A 16,645-nucleotide genomic window follows, 5' to 3' on the forward strand; every position below is an offset into this window, starting at 1 on the left:
CGTATTATCAATCCACAAGTGAGGTATCACCATCTGCACAATTTAACACACTGAAGGCGACATAATGAGGTGTGTAGGTAAAATAATTTGTGTTAATGTAAGGGGTATATTTAGGGGTTAGGTTAGTGTTAGGATTATCATGTTGCTGCAGGAACAGCATGTGAACATTGTTGTGTTCTGGACTGAGAGGTTGTGTTTTAATAGGCTTATGCCGCGTACACACCATCACTTTATGTGATGAAAAAAAACGACATTTTTAAAAACGTCAATTTAAATGACCGTGTGTGGGGGAAAACGTCGTTTTATGTCTTCTGAAAAATGACAAAAAAAAAATTGAAGCATGCTTCAATTTTATGTGTCGTTTTTCAAAACGTCGTTTTTTGTTTCACAAAAATTGACAGTGTGTATCAAAAAACGATGTTTAAAATGACGTTTTTAAACCCATGCATGCCCAGAAGCTAGTTATGAAGCCAGCTTCAATGGAAAAAAGTGGTGAACGTAACCTCGCTTTGCTAGAGCATTGTGAAAAAACGATGGTGTGTAGGCAACGTCGTTTTTGAAAATTGAAGTTTCAAAAAAGTCGTTTTTTACTTCACAGAAAATGTAGTTTTTTTCCATCACATAAAGTGATGGTGTGTATGCGGAATTTGGGCTAGCGTAGTCCAAGACATGTTTCAATACAACTGGACAAAGAAAGCCTTAAAACGAAAGCTGGTTAGTGTACTGTGTCCTCAAAAGCTCTACCCTTGAATCCTCACAATATATATGATGCCACCATGAAACTATTGGGAATATATTATTGCATGTAACATTACAAACCAATTCTAAATTCTAAATAAAATCTGTACCTAAATAAAAACTTGTTGTCCAGCATAAGATATTTTTTTTATCGTTGGTAAATATAAAATTAATCATACCTGTTCTCTTCTAGAAGAGCTCGCTGCAAACATTAAAATAAAAAAAAACATTAATACTCAGAAAAAATAAAGCATAAGGTTCAATCATGCTGGAAGTAACTGGTTGGGCAGCATTAAAAACAAGAATATGACTAAGTCTGCAATCTATTTCTCTTTTTGCTGATTTAACTACCCGTGTGAAATTTTGCCATTACAGACTTGGCTTCTACATGTGAGCTCTCAAAATTCTGCTCTCCTAACAATGCAAGTGATTATAGATAAGGACAAAACATATATTGTGCTTGGTGATGGAAGATGATGGAAGATTTGATATTTGCTCAAGACCAATCCCTGTTCTGAGGCAGGCAAGGAAATCCACTTAATCCCACGCACAGCACCAACAGAAGAGCGTAACCTTTCCGGTGAATAAATAGTTAGGGCTTGCAAATCTGTGCCAGCATTACCTACATGGGCAGTGGAATTTAAAATTAATAATATTAGGACCAACATTTTCACATGTTCCTGGCACTATAACAAGAAGCTTAATGAAAGTAACCTTATTTAAAGTATGTAGTAAATATTAGCAGAAATAATCTTCAAAAAGGAAACAGTGTACGGAAGAATCCAACCATTATCTCAAGAAATGTGAAATCTACATATCATAGATGGTGCGACTTTCTTTCTTTGCATGATTCCCCCATCAACACAGACAGTGTTGACAGGGGAATCCCTCCTGCCGAGCAATTGTCTTCTCCTAGCGGGTGAGCAGGCGGGGGGGGGGGGAAGCGGCCCCCAATGGGAGAAAACATTGATTATTGCTAGTCTCTATATCAGGCACTAGCAATAATTGCAAGTGAATCCGGCATGCTGGCTGTACCCAAGTTGATCGATCGATCAACTTGGTATATCCAGCCTGTCCGCACACGGTTCAAATTTTAGCCAGTTCCTGCTGAAGCAGCCGAGATTCGAACAGTCTATGGCCGGCCTTACTTTGCCAGTCATCTACATTAAGTCTTCAGTTATTCCTTCATTGTGTCAGAATGTGTGTGTTTCACCAAGTTCAAGGCACTGTTTAACAGAGTAAAAATAAATAAAGTTGCATTCTAATGCTGGAGACCTATTGTGAAAGGAAAAAAGCTATATCTACCAAACCCAGATAGAAGTTAATTCAATAAAACAGGCAAGCTTATAAGGGGTGAAGAAAGAGTGCACTGGCATTGTGTTCCCTATTGTTTAAACTACAAAAGTAATCCAGTCACAATTAAAATCTTTGAACAGCAAGCATCTAGGCAGAATGTCACTGGTCATTGGCTTCCATAAACAGCAGAGAAGGAATCTTGGACCCAGCGCTGCGGTTGCACATGCGCATGCGGTTTATGAAAGCCATTAGCAACCACCAGTGACATTCTGCCTAGATGCTTCGTCATGGATTTTAAACGTGAGTGCATTATCATGCCAATTAACTCTTATTGTCTTTATCTCTATTTATTTTATTGTTTTAAAAAGTGGTCCTCTCTGTAGTAGCTGCAAGGCAGGACTGGTTGGCTCATTCTTTATTTCTATGGCCTTGACATACTTCTGTATGCAGCTGATTTCCAAGTGTTGTGGTTAACAATGTGCATAACAGTGGCAGTTGAATATTTTTTTTTCAAACGGGTAAGCACTCTGTGGTAATGGCTAATGCTTTTAAGAGTGAGCCTGTAGGGTCTGGACTTCAAAAGAATGTTCATTTGTGACACCAGGGGGGTTATTTACGAAAGGCAAATCCACTTTGCACTACAAGTGCACTTGGAAGTGCAGTCGCTGTAAATCTGAGGGGAAGCTCTGAAATTAGGGGAAGCTCTGCTGATTTTATCATCCAATCATGTGCAAGCTAAAACATTTATTTTTTATTTTTCTTGCATGTCCCCCTCAGCTCTACAGCGACTTGTAGTGCAAAGTGGATTTGCCTTTAGTAAATAACCTCCAAGGCATTGCTAAAAGAAGGCTTTACACTGGATAAGAAGTATTCAGTCTGCAATTCATTCTTTTGTCCCCACTACTTGTCTGTTATATGAGACTTCAATGAAAAACTCATACAAGTCTATCAAGATAAATATTAGATAAGGAATGCTGTCTAAAGAAAACTAGCAATATGTTATGCACTCAACCTGTGGCATTATATCAGCTTTAGCACCTTCCCGTGCTGCCTATAGCAGGATGACGGCTGGGGCGGGACTTTCCTCCTTGAGGAGTAGACGTCATAACATCCCCTCAGAAGGCAAGGGGGCCACCCAGTGGCGTGATCTGTCACAGCTATATCCACGAGACGCAGCTGATCACTGATCGCTATACTGGCCTGCTGACAGTGTCATGTGATCGCTGTGACCAATCACAGCAGATCACATGACAATTGTAAACAATGGATGGCTTCCTTTCATGTAAACCATTCTATACAATGGTATTGTTAGCTGTGATTGGACCCAGTGAACACATGGTCCAGACAAGGCCAATCGCAGCCCATCTGTATCATATGATTCGCTTTAGCCAATTACAGTAAACTTACAAAAAAAGACACTGAATAAATCAGTTTCATTCTGTAAAAATGGTTGCTTTTTCCAATGAAATTCATTAGTATTATCAACTATAATGTGTAAAAAAAAAAAAAAAAATCCCGATCACTTTCCCAGAGCAGTACAGTGTTACTTTGGCAACACTGTATTGCTCTGGTCACAGTGTGTTACATTTTTTTTTTTTTTTACTTACTGTCAGCCACATCAGTTATTTCATAACTCTGTACTGCACTAAGTATGGTGGGATTTTAATGGCACAAGTCCATATATAGTTAAAATGTAACGTTTATTAAAATTTTTTTTTTTAAAAGATAACAAACATTCACGTTATAAAATCATGTTAATACATAGATATTTTACACAATCAACTCAGTTAAGGTATACAAACTTATATCCAGTGATATGTCTGAGCAGTATGTATCTTATACACTATATAAGATACATACTGCTCACACATATCACTGGATATAAGTTTGTATACCTTAAAGTGATTGCAAAGGCTTGTTTTTTTTAATATAAAAACAAACATGTTATACTTACCTCCTCTGTGCAGTTTGCTTTGCCCAGATCCTCCTCTTCACGAGTCCCTCTTCTGCTCTCCTGGCCCCTCCCGCTGACGAGTGCCCCTCAGCCAGCAGCTTGCTATAGGGGGCACCGAGCCGAGTCAGAGCTCTGTGTATCCATTCAGACATGAAGCCCCGACCTGGCCCCACCCCTCTCTCCCCTGGTTGGCTGACTGATTTTGATTGACAGCCGTGCAAGTTAATGGTGCCGCTGCTGTGTCTCAGCCAATCAGGAGGAGTGTCTGGGACAGTTAAGACACTCGTGGACATCACTGAAGAGAAAGGGGGCTCAGGAAAGTAATTAGGGGGTGCTGGGGAGGCTGCTACACACAAAAGGTTTTTTATCCTAATGCATAGAAAACTTCTGCCTTTACAAATCCTTTAACTGGGTAAAGATTTTATAATGTGAATGTTTGTTATCTTTTAAAAAAATATATTTTTCAAATACAATTTATATTTTAATTATATATGCACTTGTGCTGTTACAATTACGCCATACTTTTACATTTCGAATTAGGGATGTGGCAGTCAAAGGCCAATTTAAACAATTTAGCTGTACAACGCTGGTGACAGTATGTAAAAAAAATTGTGAATTTATTTTTTCATCTCTTTATTTTCCAAAACATTGTGACAGAAAATTACAACTTCAAAAAACTTGCAATGCCTCTTAATAAATACCTTGGAAGGTAGCAGAATACATTTTGACCTAAATTTATGAAGAAAGGCAATTTATTTGCAAATGTTATAACAAAAGCGAAGAACCCCTTAAAATGTTTAATTATCAAAAAAAGGCCAGTGGTGAATAAATACCACCAAAAGAAAGTTCTATTTGTGTTAAAAAAAAAAAGATAACAATTTCTAATGGGAACAGTGTTGCATGACTGCACAATTGTCATTCAAAGTGTGGCAGGAAGGGGATAAAAGTGCCTGGCATTGAAGTTTTTAAAGTCATTAATTCATATCGAGTTAGCAAACCCCGTTTTTTATAAACAAAAATAGTGCCCTTATTATTATTATTAATTTATAGAGCTCTGCGGATACACCCTTGTCATTTTAATTTAACCAATAGGATAGTTTTCCTGGCGTAGCTGCTCACTGAGTTTTTAGCTGAATAGAGACATTAGACATTTGTCATACTTGTAGACATCAACCTACTGTTGTTTTTATTTATTTTTTATTACAGATTTCAAATAAACATGCTCATTCAGATTGCGTGTGTTTATCTCTGTGGAAGTGGGAGGGGGTGAACAATATAGAAACCTCTGGTTCAAGAACCCTGCAGGGTATGGGTGTAAAACTTAGGCTGGCCATACATGGTTCGAAACTCAGCCGATTCAGCAGCACCGTTAACGGGCAGGCTGAATGTATCAAGTTGTTCAAATCATCAACTTGGGTACAACCAGACTGCCTTATTCATTTGGATTATTGCAAGCGGGTGCTATAGCCCCTAGCTATAATCACTGTCTTCTCTTGGCAGGGATGGCTTCCATGCAGGGAAGGATAAGGCGGCACTGATGAGGTGGCAACAAGGTGGCACTGATGATGGGCACTAAAATGCAGCATTGACGGGCACTAATAGGAGGCACTGATGGGCATTGATGGGTACTTATGGGTGGCACTGATGGGGACAGATGGGCACTGATAGGTGAAACTGATGGGCATCACTATAAAAGAGGTGCTGGCAGGCATTACTGATGGACACAGATTGGCATAATTATTGGGCACACATTGGCATCCCTGGTGACCATGGGGGCATACCTGGTGTTCATCAGTGGTGGTCATCCCTGGTGGTCCTGGGTGGCGCGAGTGAGGAAAAGCCGATAAACAGCTCTTCCTGTTTAGTCCATGATCAGCTGTGATTGGACACAGCTAATTGCGTGGTAAAGAGTCTCCGTCAGAGTGTTAGACTGAGACACCACACCACCGATCGCAGCGCACGCCAGCTGTTATCCTGAAAGACATCATATGACGTGCAGTCAGGATAACGGAACCACCGCCCGGCCGTCATTTTGCTATAGGCTGGGTGGAAAGTGGTCAATGAAACCGCAAATCTGAAGCTTTACAATTTTGTAAAACAAAACCTCAACATAACACCTGTAAAAAAATAAAAAAATAATAATAAGTATTAGCACTTACAGCTGCTGAGTGGAAATGTGCTGTTTATTTGTTCCATAACATCCATCAGGTCTGTGCTGGTGTTATGAGGGGAAGATAGTATGTCACCTGTAAGTGCATTAATCAAAGCAGGAGAGTTCAGAAGGGAATGTAACAATTCCTCAAAGCAGAAGTCTATTTAAGTTCTACGGGTATGCAATGTTAATACTGTAACATTTGCTATGCATGAGTAATAACCAAGATGAGATTGTCTCTAGCAGAGGCTTCATAATTACTGCTTGGAGGAGAATTAAACTGATTCTATCGGGATCACTTACAATATGTAGGTCTCTGTTGGGTAGGAAGAGCCTATGTAATAAAAGCAACACAGCTCCATTTCACAGATGAATGATCAGCCTCTGGACAAGGCAGTCTATACAGTGCAACTGGTAGATATTTTTTCATCCTTTACATTTGAGATCTATACAATTATTTTTACACAAATTTGTTTTTAAACGGTTAAATCTTGGCGCTCATTAATTTACGGGCTCGTGCACTTTGGGGTACTGGAGCACGTATTTTATCTGCCTGCACAAATGAATTACGAGGTACAGCTGTAGGCAGCTCTGAGTACAATTGTGCATACTTGTATGGATGGGATGCAGGCAGTCTGCATCAAGGCACATGTATGTGTATGCATGTTTACACTCTGAGCTGCGTATACATGTATACAGCCGTATTCTGTAATTCATTTGAACAGGCAACTGTACACAACACCTGTGGCACCCTGGATGCCAAAATATGGCCATAGTTTACATTATTTGCCCTATACATCCATGTGCATGAGTTTCAAACCTTCATAACTTTGTTTTTTTTGTCTTACCAAGTGGTAATTACAGCACCTTTTTGCCTAATACATTACAATGTGAACAGTGAAATCAGCACCGTGCCACCGATTAATATGGCAGAATAAGGTTACAACGGTTTTATTAAAAATCATATGTTACAGAGACTCAGAGGATATTAAAAAAGGAGATCTGCTCTCTGCTGGATACCACGCTCTTTACCGTACACTGTGCTTGCATTTTACAAGTCATTTATAGAATACAGGCCACTGTGTGAAGCCAGCGGTGTCTATCAGAGTGGTCTGTGTAAGATGCAAAAGAATCCCACATGAAAGGAGAACTAAGTAACATAACTTTGACTGGTCATATGACCTTCCCCCAGCTATTTTCCCATTCATTAAAGTGATACCAAAGTCTATTTTTCTTGTTTAACCACTTGCTTACTGGGCACTTAAACCCCCTTCCTGCCCAGACCAATTATCAGCTTTCAGCGCGCTCACACTTTGAATGGCAGTTGCAAGGTCATGCAACACTGTACCCAAACTACATTTTTATAAAAAAAAATTAACACAAACAGAGCTTTCTTTTGGTGGTATTTAATCACTGCTGAGTTTCAAATTTTTTGCTAAAAAAAGGAGAAAATAACAAACATGTTACAATTGCATCCGAAAAGTATTCACAGGGCTACACTTTTTCCACATTTTGTTATATTATAGCCTTATTCCAAAATGGATTCAATTAATTATTTAAAATGTATTTAAAATTTGGGAAAGCGCTTCCCAGGGGGGTTGGCTGATGTGGGGAGGAGCCGAGACAGCCGCCAAAAGACCCCAGAAGACATGGATTGGGGCCACTCTGTGCAAAACGAGCGGCACAGCGGAGGTAAGTATAACATATTGGTTAATTTTTTTAATCAAACCTTTAGTACCCTTTTAACCCATAAGAACTATGGTTTTCCCACACAATCAAACTTTGTCACCAGGCCTGCTCGCATTTCATTGGCTCCGATTCTCGTAGCACTTATACCAACGTATCTACAGATACGCCGCGTAAGTGTCAATGTGCGCCGTCGTATTTATGTGCGGTGCTAATAGAACTAGATACGCCTGAAAATAGGCTTTCTACGACCGACGTAAGTTTCCTATACCGTCGTATCGTGGGCGCATATTTACGCTGGCCACAAGGGGCGCTCCCATTGATTTATGCGTCGAATATGTAAATGACTGAGATACGCCGATTCAGGGACGTACTTGCGCCCGTCACAGTAATATACGCGGTTTACGTAAGGCGTACGTCCGGCGTAAAGTTATTCCACATATAGGAGGCGCATCCCATGCAAAGGTATGGACCACAGAACAGCCGTCGTATTTTACGTCGTTTACATAGTACTACGTGAACAGGCTGGGCGTAGGTTACGTTCAGTGATTCGATGTATCTTAGGCGTTCGTTCCGACGTGATTCTGAGCATGCGCACTGGGAAGCGTCTACGGGACGGCGTATGCGCCGTTCGTTCGGCCCATCATTTGCATGGGGTCACGGTTCATTTAAATGTATCACGCCCACTTCCAATTAGGCCGGCTTATGCCAAGGAATTTACGTTACGCCGGGGCAACGTTGGGAGCAAGTGCTTTGTGAATACCGTGCTTGCCTCTCTGTGTTACGTCGGCGTAGTGTATATGAGATGCGCTACGCTGGCATAAAGATGCGCTCAGGTATGTGAATCCGGACCATTGTGTTTTTCACAAACTAGCTATGATACAGAGTCCCATTAAACAGGATCCCACTATTCTCTGAGGCCCCGTACACACGACCGAGTTTCTCGGCAGAATTCAGCCAGAAACTCGATGGGAGCCGTATTCTGCAGAGAAACCCGGTCGTCTGTACACTTTTGGCCGAAGAAACCGACGAGGATCTCGTCGGGCCAAATAGAGAACATGTTCTCTATTTCCTCGTTAGTCAATGAGGAAACTTGGCTCGCCGAGATCCTCGGCGGCTTCACAAGGAACTCGACGAGCAAACAATGTGTTTTGCCCGTCGAGTTTCTCGGACGTGTGTACGGGGCCTCAGAAATACTGCAAACTTGCTGAAAACTGGGATGTATACACCTCATGCATTCTGCAGCTAGTAATCTAAGAAAATTCGAATTTCCAATACACAATAACCTGCCTTTATGTAAGATTGTATCAGTATTTATCACAAATAGAAATTGACTTAAAAGCATACAGTATGTGCACATCATGAAACTTGCATGATATTGAAAGAGTCATCCTTTCAACCCGACACACACATAAATATACAGATTATATATATATATATATATATATATATATATATATATATATATATATATACACACACATAATCATTTAGATCAGACTCTCACCTGTCTGTTGAAACTGTGAACTGTAGTGGTCAGCTGTATATTGTGGGGCTGGCGGCTGCATTAAAACTGTAGCCATGGAGACTCCATTCACCCTGGATTCTGAGTCAGGCTATGAACCAAGTAAATAAAAGTCACGTTAGATGAACATGTAAGTTAAGGAGAATATATAATACCACCCAAGAATTATCTGCAATGTTTCCTTCCTGTACTACTCCTTACAGTAACTGCCTATAACTTACATTTATAGAAGATTAATAAGTGTGGATGAGGCATCAACCTTCTGGACACATATAAATATTTATGGAAATTAACAAGAGTGGGAACTGGGAACATTCCATGTATTAGCAAAAACATGTTTGTGTTCCTGAGAAATTTAATTCAACATCGTGGCCTGCCAGTTTTTCATTTCTGATTCTAAATGATCACAAGCCACAGAGTATCATGGGAATGTCTAAAAAATAAGGTCTAAAAAAAGAACCACTTTAATGAAGGCTTGTTACACTGCAAATGAAGGTTACTAGATACAGATTAATTTCAATGAATAGAGATGAAGCAGGTGAAACCTAGACTCATGCAATCTTATATACCAAACAACTTTCAGCTCCTGTTTTGGAAAATTAATCACATCCTTATGAATTATTGACTGTCACTTAAATAAGATGTTAGAAAATGTTGCAACCTTCAGTGCTACGTGAAACTTGTCAAACACCTAGTGAAGCTTGCTAACAGCTGGTCTAATGTGAGAACCAGCATTTCACGTATCAATTACATGTATGATACAGTCTGCCAACCCAGCAGTTTTTGTTTTTCTAACTCGCTAGAGTAGACCACAGTTGTATCCCCTATTGATCCTGGCAGTAGATCTTTTGGTAGTACACTTCCTGTAACAGGGAAAGCTGTCCACCAATGGCAGTTACAGGGTTAAGACCATCAAAAACATTGGCAGGGGTGCCTACAATTGCCAGCTTTAATTTATATTGATTAAACCTTTTTTTACATTATATTATTTGACTCCTACTTAAAGTTGTTTTAAAACTATAGGTCAGTCTAAAACTAATCTGGGGAAACTTGGGAAAATCAAAAACTGCTCTGTTAATGCTAAAACACAATGCATATTTTATGCAATTTTTTTTACTAACCAACATAAAAGCTTCAAAAAGTGACTTTAATGCTGCTGAAAACTTTAACAATGTTTTGTAAAAGCTTGTTGTACACACTGCTCATAAACATGCTAAAAGCTTGTATGTACAAGGCCTTGATTTTATTAACTCAGCGACACCAGTAGCAGAGCATTTTTTTGTATTGACCACCAGTACAAGAAAAAAAATATATAATTGGAAATCTATAATTTCCCACTGATGTCTAACTCAGTTTTGCAACTTAGGCAAATTATACATATATTTTTCCCTACTTAGTGCAGCCTTTTTCAACTAGGGTGCCATCAGGTTTCTTAAGGGGTGCCTTGGCAACTGCCCAAAAATTACTCAACAATTGTATACAAGCCAGTGACCAAGTCAAGTCTGCCTTTTAGTTACACAAAGCTAATGGTTTTCATTGTGCACTATTACAACCTTCTAGCCACCAGCGTCTTAACAACCAATTACATAATCGGTTGATAAGGAGGACGTCAGGCACACAGCATCCTTGTTTGGGTCCCCCCTTGCTCCTCTCTGTCAGCACTGGAGTCAAATAAGCTAAGTCAGGGAGAGAGAGACTGAGGGAAAAGAGAAACATTATAATAATTGCCAGTACCAGTATGCAAAGGAGTGTTTGCTTTGGAAGAATAAATCACCTCCAATGTTGGGTGTCCCATGTGTGTGGATGTTGCTACATTATGTAAAACTATTAGTTAATTTTTTTAAATTTTAGAATGGGATGCATTGACTGAAAAAAGGTTGAGAAACACAAATTTAGTGAATCCAAGTGAATTATACCTTGTTTTTGTTCTTTTAAGGGCAAATGAGGTCCTTAATTTGCGGTAAATGTTAATGGTTATCCCCTGAATTAAATTTTTTTATCGAGGCAAAACATTTTTTACATTTTAGCTTTATATTTCTTGCCATGACCCACTACTAAAAAACAAAAAAATACATACATTTCCACATTCAGACATGCATGGGGATACCACATATGCTTGCGTTGCTGGAAGGGGATTTTTTGTTTACAATTTTAGGGAGCCCCCTCACACATATTCTGCAGAGGAGATATACTGGAAAGTTCTCTGAGGGAGCCCATCTCACCAGCTCACGATTGTTACTCAGTGACCAGAATCTATTGGTTACAGTTCAGTCTCAGTGCTGGGGGACATGTGATCCAACAACACAAACACAAGTAAGCATATATGTGGCAGCACGCAAAAGACTCCAATCCATGCTGCCACATAATCTGTATGCATACAGTGGGCATTAAAGGGTAAATTAGGTTTGATATACATAGATTGAAAAACAAATAGCTATTCTTGCTGCTACAATAGTAAATCCAAAAGTCACCTAAACACAGAAGGAAATGATTTATAGTAACAGAAGAAAAAATAAAAATGATCTAAAGCTGAATTTGATTACTCTGGAAATGTGGACACATAATGCAAACTGAACTAAAAACATAATAAAGCCCACTTATTGTATGGATCCTCTTGGCCACAAGTGCCCATTGCACTACAGATTCCAGTCTTTACTGTTAGGTTGATAGGGTTTTGAATTAGAACTATAATAAGCTTTGCTTAAAATAAAGTGTATGATGTTGTATAAGAAGACTTGTACCTTTGCCTTGGGGGGTCCTACAGTATATCTAAAACCAACATATTATTAGCTTTGTATTGCACAGAGAAAAAAAGGTTTAGAACACCTTTCAAGTCCTAATTGCTGTCTGTGTGATACTGATCAGGTTTACCCTTACTGATTATCAATATACTGACATGTTTTTGTACTTTGGATTTGTGACTTGGTGTCTATACGTATGAAGTTATCTATGGATGCAAAGACATCACTTAGAAAGTATTTTTTTCCCTGCAGAACCAACATCTAAATATTGAAGTGTTTAGTATATTTTTATAATTTATAGATTCATTATGAATAACTTGATGTGTATACTCAGATGTATAAAGACAAAGTCACAAAAGTCAATGTATAAAAAATATATTGTTTGGTACCTGCTCCAATAACTGGCGAAGCCGTTGAAGTTGGGACTCTAGTTGCTTGTTGTGATCTTCCAGAATTTGCATCCTGGCTTCCAGTCGGCCTTTGTGCTGTCTTAGTAGTTTTGCCTCAGCAATAAGTTCTGCATCCTCAGATGTGTGCTGCAGAGATGCCAGAGAATCGGGGGGTGAGGACGGAGGGCTCAGCCCTCTTCCCAAGTGCTGTGCTTTCAGCTGTTCATATTCAATCTTCAAATTCCTAATAAAATGTGTATTTTGCATGTCATATACAAAAGAGTCAATCTGAATCAACAGCGCTAAATCTGTCAAAAGTTGAATTTTCAGAAAAGATCAGTAGATTATTATATCTCTCATAGACTCAGATAGTGAGATCATATTTCTTCCCTCATTGCAGCCATTAAAATGCCAACAAAATGCTAATGATTTAAACAGATTAAGTATCCCCTGTTGAGAATATAACATCTTCATAACAACCCCTGCAAAGGGCAGGGACAGCATGCATGCCAACATGAGCTTGCCTCCAGACTCGTTATTAGCTAATAAGCTAACAGGTGATTCAAAGAGCAACATTCACTGCTAACTACATATCAGCTTTTGGTAGAATTTCATCACCTAATTTGTCAAAATACTGTTTATTAGCCCAAAATAAATATTGCTTGTGAGGAAAGCTGGAAACAGATAGTGTAAAACAGACCTTGCAGTCTGTGAAAAGTCAGCTTATTAGGTGCCCCCTACTGAAAAGCTGAAAAAAAAGGGGGATAGACAATATACTGTACTTCCCTTTCCTCCAGCTTCTGTGGTTCAGGGGCTGACATCATCATCCTGTCGGTGAGATCCCGGGGAAGGCTAAGTATTCCTTACCTTGTGAGACTGTACTGTACGTTCCCCAAATCTTGATGGAAGAAGGATGAGGTCAACCTTGCCCAGGCACCACAATTGGAATCCATGGGAAGGTTATGTATACTATGTAACATTTTTTTGTCCCCTACAGTTTTGTTCTTTAATATCTATGCTGCCTTTTTGCAAGGGAGTAGTGGGCTTTAAAAAGGTAGACTTTGCACTTTAGATCCATGTTACCGCCTTCCTGACTGCCATACAAATATTTATCCTCGTCAGTAAGCGGTTATACTAGTATTATGGCTACAGCTGCATTGGCTTTTCTGTAAAAGTGATCCAAGCAGTTCTGCAGCCTCTCTCTGGGGAAACCGAGAAGCCCAGCACTGCTGCATCCTGTGTGGATGAATACAGAGGTGGAGAAAGTACACCTGTACTTTTCCCTTCTCTGTGACGAAAGTAGTAATACATGCCACTTCCATTTTCAGTTACTGGCTGGTGAAGCACCTGATCAAACCAATTTAGTTTTTCTTTAGCAGATGCTTTATGATGGCAGAAGAAAGATCTGAAGTCTAATAGACTCCAGACCTCTTCTCAAAAATTAACTGCCACTGCTTATGTTATCACAAGGGATGTTGTTAATCCCATGTGACAGCAATAAAGTTGATTAAAAAACAATTCAGGCCGCATACACACGGTCGATCCATCCGATGAGAATGGTCTGACGGACCGTTTTCATCGGTTCACCGCTGAAGTAGACTGATGGTCTGATGTGCGTACACACCATCGTTCCAAAAACAGATCGGGTCAGAATGCGGTGACGTAAAACACAACGACGTGCTGGAAAAAATGAAGTTCAATGCTTCCAAGCATGCGTCGACTTGATTCTGAGCATGTGTGGGTTTTGAACCGATGCTTTTGTGTACTAACCATCGGTTTGGACCTATCGGTCAGCGGTCCATCGGTTCGATTTTAAAGCAAGTTCTCTAACTTTTGTCCGAAGGACAAAAGACTGATGGGCTGTACACACGGTCGGTTTGGACAGATGAAACTGAACTTCAGTCCGTTTTCATAGGTTTGGACCGCTGTAAAACAAATTAAAGTGCCTCTATAACCCTTGCCCCGCACACCCGTGCTCATGTGCAAGTGTAGATAAGTCCTGCATGCATATGTAAACAGTGTGATTGCACCACACATGTGAGGTATCAATGATGTTGAGATAAAGGCTCGGTGGGGACCAAACCATCACTTCCAGGACTCCCTTGCCTTTCTTTACACTGAAGATCATTCTCAATGACATTGGTTGTATGTTTGGGGTTGTTGTCCTGCTGCAGAATAAATTTGGGGTCAATCACACCCCTCCCTGATGAAATGGCATGACAGATAAGTATCTGCCTTTTTTTCCCAGCATTGAGGACATCACTGATCGGGCAATGTTGAGAACCGCAGGCGCATTGGTCAGCCAAGGAAACTTAATGCAGCAGGTGAAAAACACATCATACTTACTTCCCATCGGAAGAGGTCCAGCCGTGCCATCTGCACAGAACTGGCAGAAACCAGTGGGACCCGGGTAGCCCATCTACTATCTATTTAAGAATTGCAGCCTAAAACCCATATCTCCAATGTGGAAACAAGGCTAAGCGGCTCAACTATGCATAAAAGCATGGAAACTGGGGTGCAGAAAAATGGTAGCAGATGCTCTGGAATGATGAGTCAAATGTTGAAATATTTGATTGTAGCAGGAGGCAGTTTGTTCACCAAAGGGCTGGAAAACAGTACAATAAAGAGTGTCTGCAGGCAACAGTAAAGCAAGTTTGAGGCTGCATTTCTGCAAATGGAATTGGAGCTTTGGTCAGAATCAATGGCGTCCTCAATGCTGAGAAATACAGGCAGATACTTATCCATCATGCCATACCATCAGGGAGGTGTGTGATTGGTCCCAAATGTATCCTTCAGCAGAACAATGACCCCAAACATGCAGTCAAAGTCATTATGAACTATTTTTTAGCATAAAGAATGATGAGTCCTCAAAGTGATGGTTTGCCTCCCACTGAGCAATGATCTCAACATCATCGAGTGTCTGGGATTACAAGAAGAGACAGAAGGATATGAGGCAGCCTACATCCACAGAGGATCTGTAGTTAGCTCTCTGAGATGTTTAGCACAACCTACCTGCCGAGTTCCTTCAAAAACTGTGTGCAAGTGTACCTAGAAGAACTGATGCTGTGTTGAAGGCTAATGGTGGTCACACCAAATATTGATTTGATTTGGATTTCTCTTTTTCTGTTTACTGTATTTATTGGCGTATAACACTCACTTTTTTACCCTGAAAATAGAGGGGAAACTGTGCATGCGTGTTATACGCAGGGGGCTGTGGAACGTTTTTTTTCCTGAAACTTCCCTCTTAAAGTTAGGGTGCGTGTTATACGCCTGTGCGTGTTATACGCCGATAAATACGGTATTTACTTTCCATCTTGTTAACTGATAAAAATAAACTATTGACACTTGTATTTCTGAAAGCATTCTTCATTTACAGCATTTTTTACACCTGCCTAAAACGTTTGCACAGTACTGTACCTCTTCCTAGAAATCAAGTTTAGGCTAAGGGTAAATTATAATACAAAAGCAGCATTATCACTGTGTTGCTTAGAATAAGTACATCACTTAGAAAGATATGGAAAAAATTAACAATAGTATTCCAAAGGCAAGAGAACTGAAACAAAGAATGTGTCAACTAGGTTATGTCACCTTACCACTATGAAAGCTTTAAGAAAAAGAGATTAAAGAGTGGAAAATGTGGATTTCAAAACTACAGAGAGATAATATGTCAGACAGAAATAAAGGTGGATTGTTAGTAAAGTTATGGAAGTGGTGAAGAGGGTATAGTACTCATTAAAAAAATGATTTCCAAAATCAGTGACAGTAATGACAGTTAATATGTTGGTGATCTGTTTCTAGCACTTACAACCAGTGATTTCTGACTAATTATCATCTGTGCCTAAGGGGTTTCTTATTCTTGCAACTTTCTTACGCGCCTTTTCCCTCTTTAGCTCTTTTTATTTCTTTCTTGTCTTTGTATTTCCTTGACCTAACAGGTGGAATATCATATGATCTACATACTGTCGATGAAAGCTATATTATTATATAGTGTGTGAAGCCGATATCTGAAACTTGTGCCATTCTACATCTTGTTCTACCGTGGTTATATAATGTTTTATTGTGTGTCTTTCTTACACTATAAAACAATATATATATATATATTGGTGATCTGGAAATCAACTGTGACTTTAAACCCAATACAAGTTCCTGTTCTGTCAATTTTAC

At 39.6% G+C, this 16,645-nt stretch overlaps 1 protein-coding gene across 11 annotated transcripts in view; it reads right to left on the reverse strand.

The window, feature by feature from the left end:
- Positions 1-16,645, reverse strand: part of UTRN (utrophin) — a 910,930-nt gene that overhangs the window by 2,822 nt on the left and 891,463 nt on the right. For 10 of the 11 annotated variants that reach the window (XM_040350827.1, XM_040350824.1, XM_040350825.1 and 7 more), the window contains 4 exons: positions 12,482-12,725; positions 9,334-9,442; positions 6,148-6,234; positions 918-940 (listed from right to left, as the gene is read on the reverse strand). In XM_040350827.1, coding sequence (XP_040206761.1) covers positions 918-940; positions 6,148-6,234; positions 9,334-9,442; positions 12,482-12,725 — 463 coding nt within the window. The remainder of the gene's footprint in view (positions 1-917; positions 941-6,147; positions 6,235-9,333; positions 9,443-12,481; positions 12,726-16,645) is intronic. The other variant, XM_040350828.1, reaches the window with a different exon arrangement.

The sequence above is a fragment of the Rana temporaria genome, chromosome 4 (genome assembly GCF_905171775.1).
Source record: "Rana temporaria chromosome 4, aRanTem1.1, whole genome shotgun sequence".
In the NCBI taxonomy this organism is placed as follows: Eukaryota; Metazoa; Chordata; class Amphibia; order Anura; family Ranidae; genus Rana; species Rana temporaria.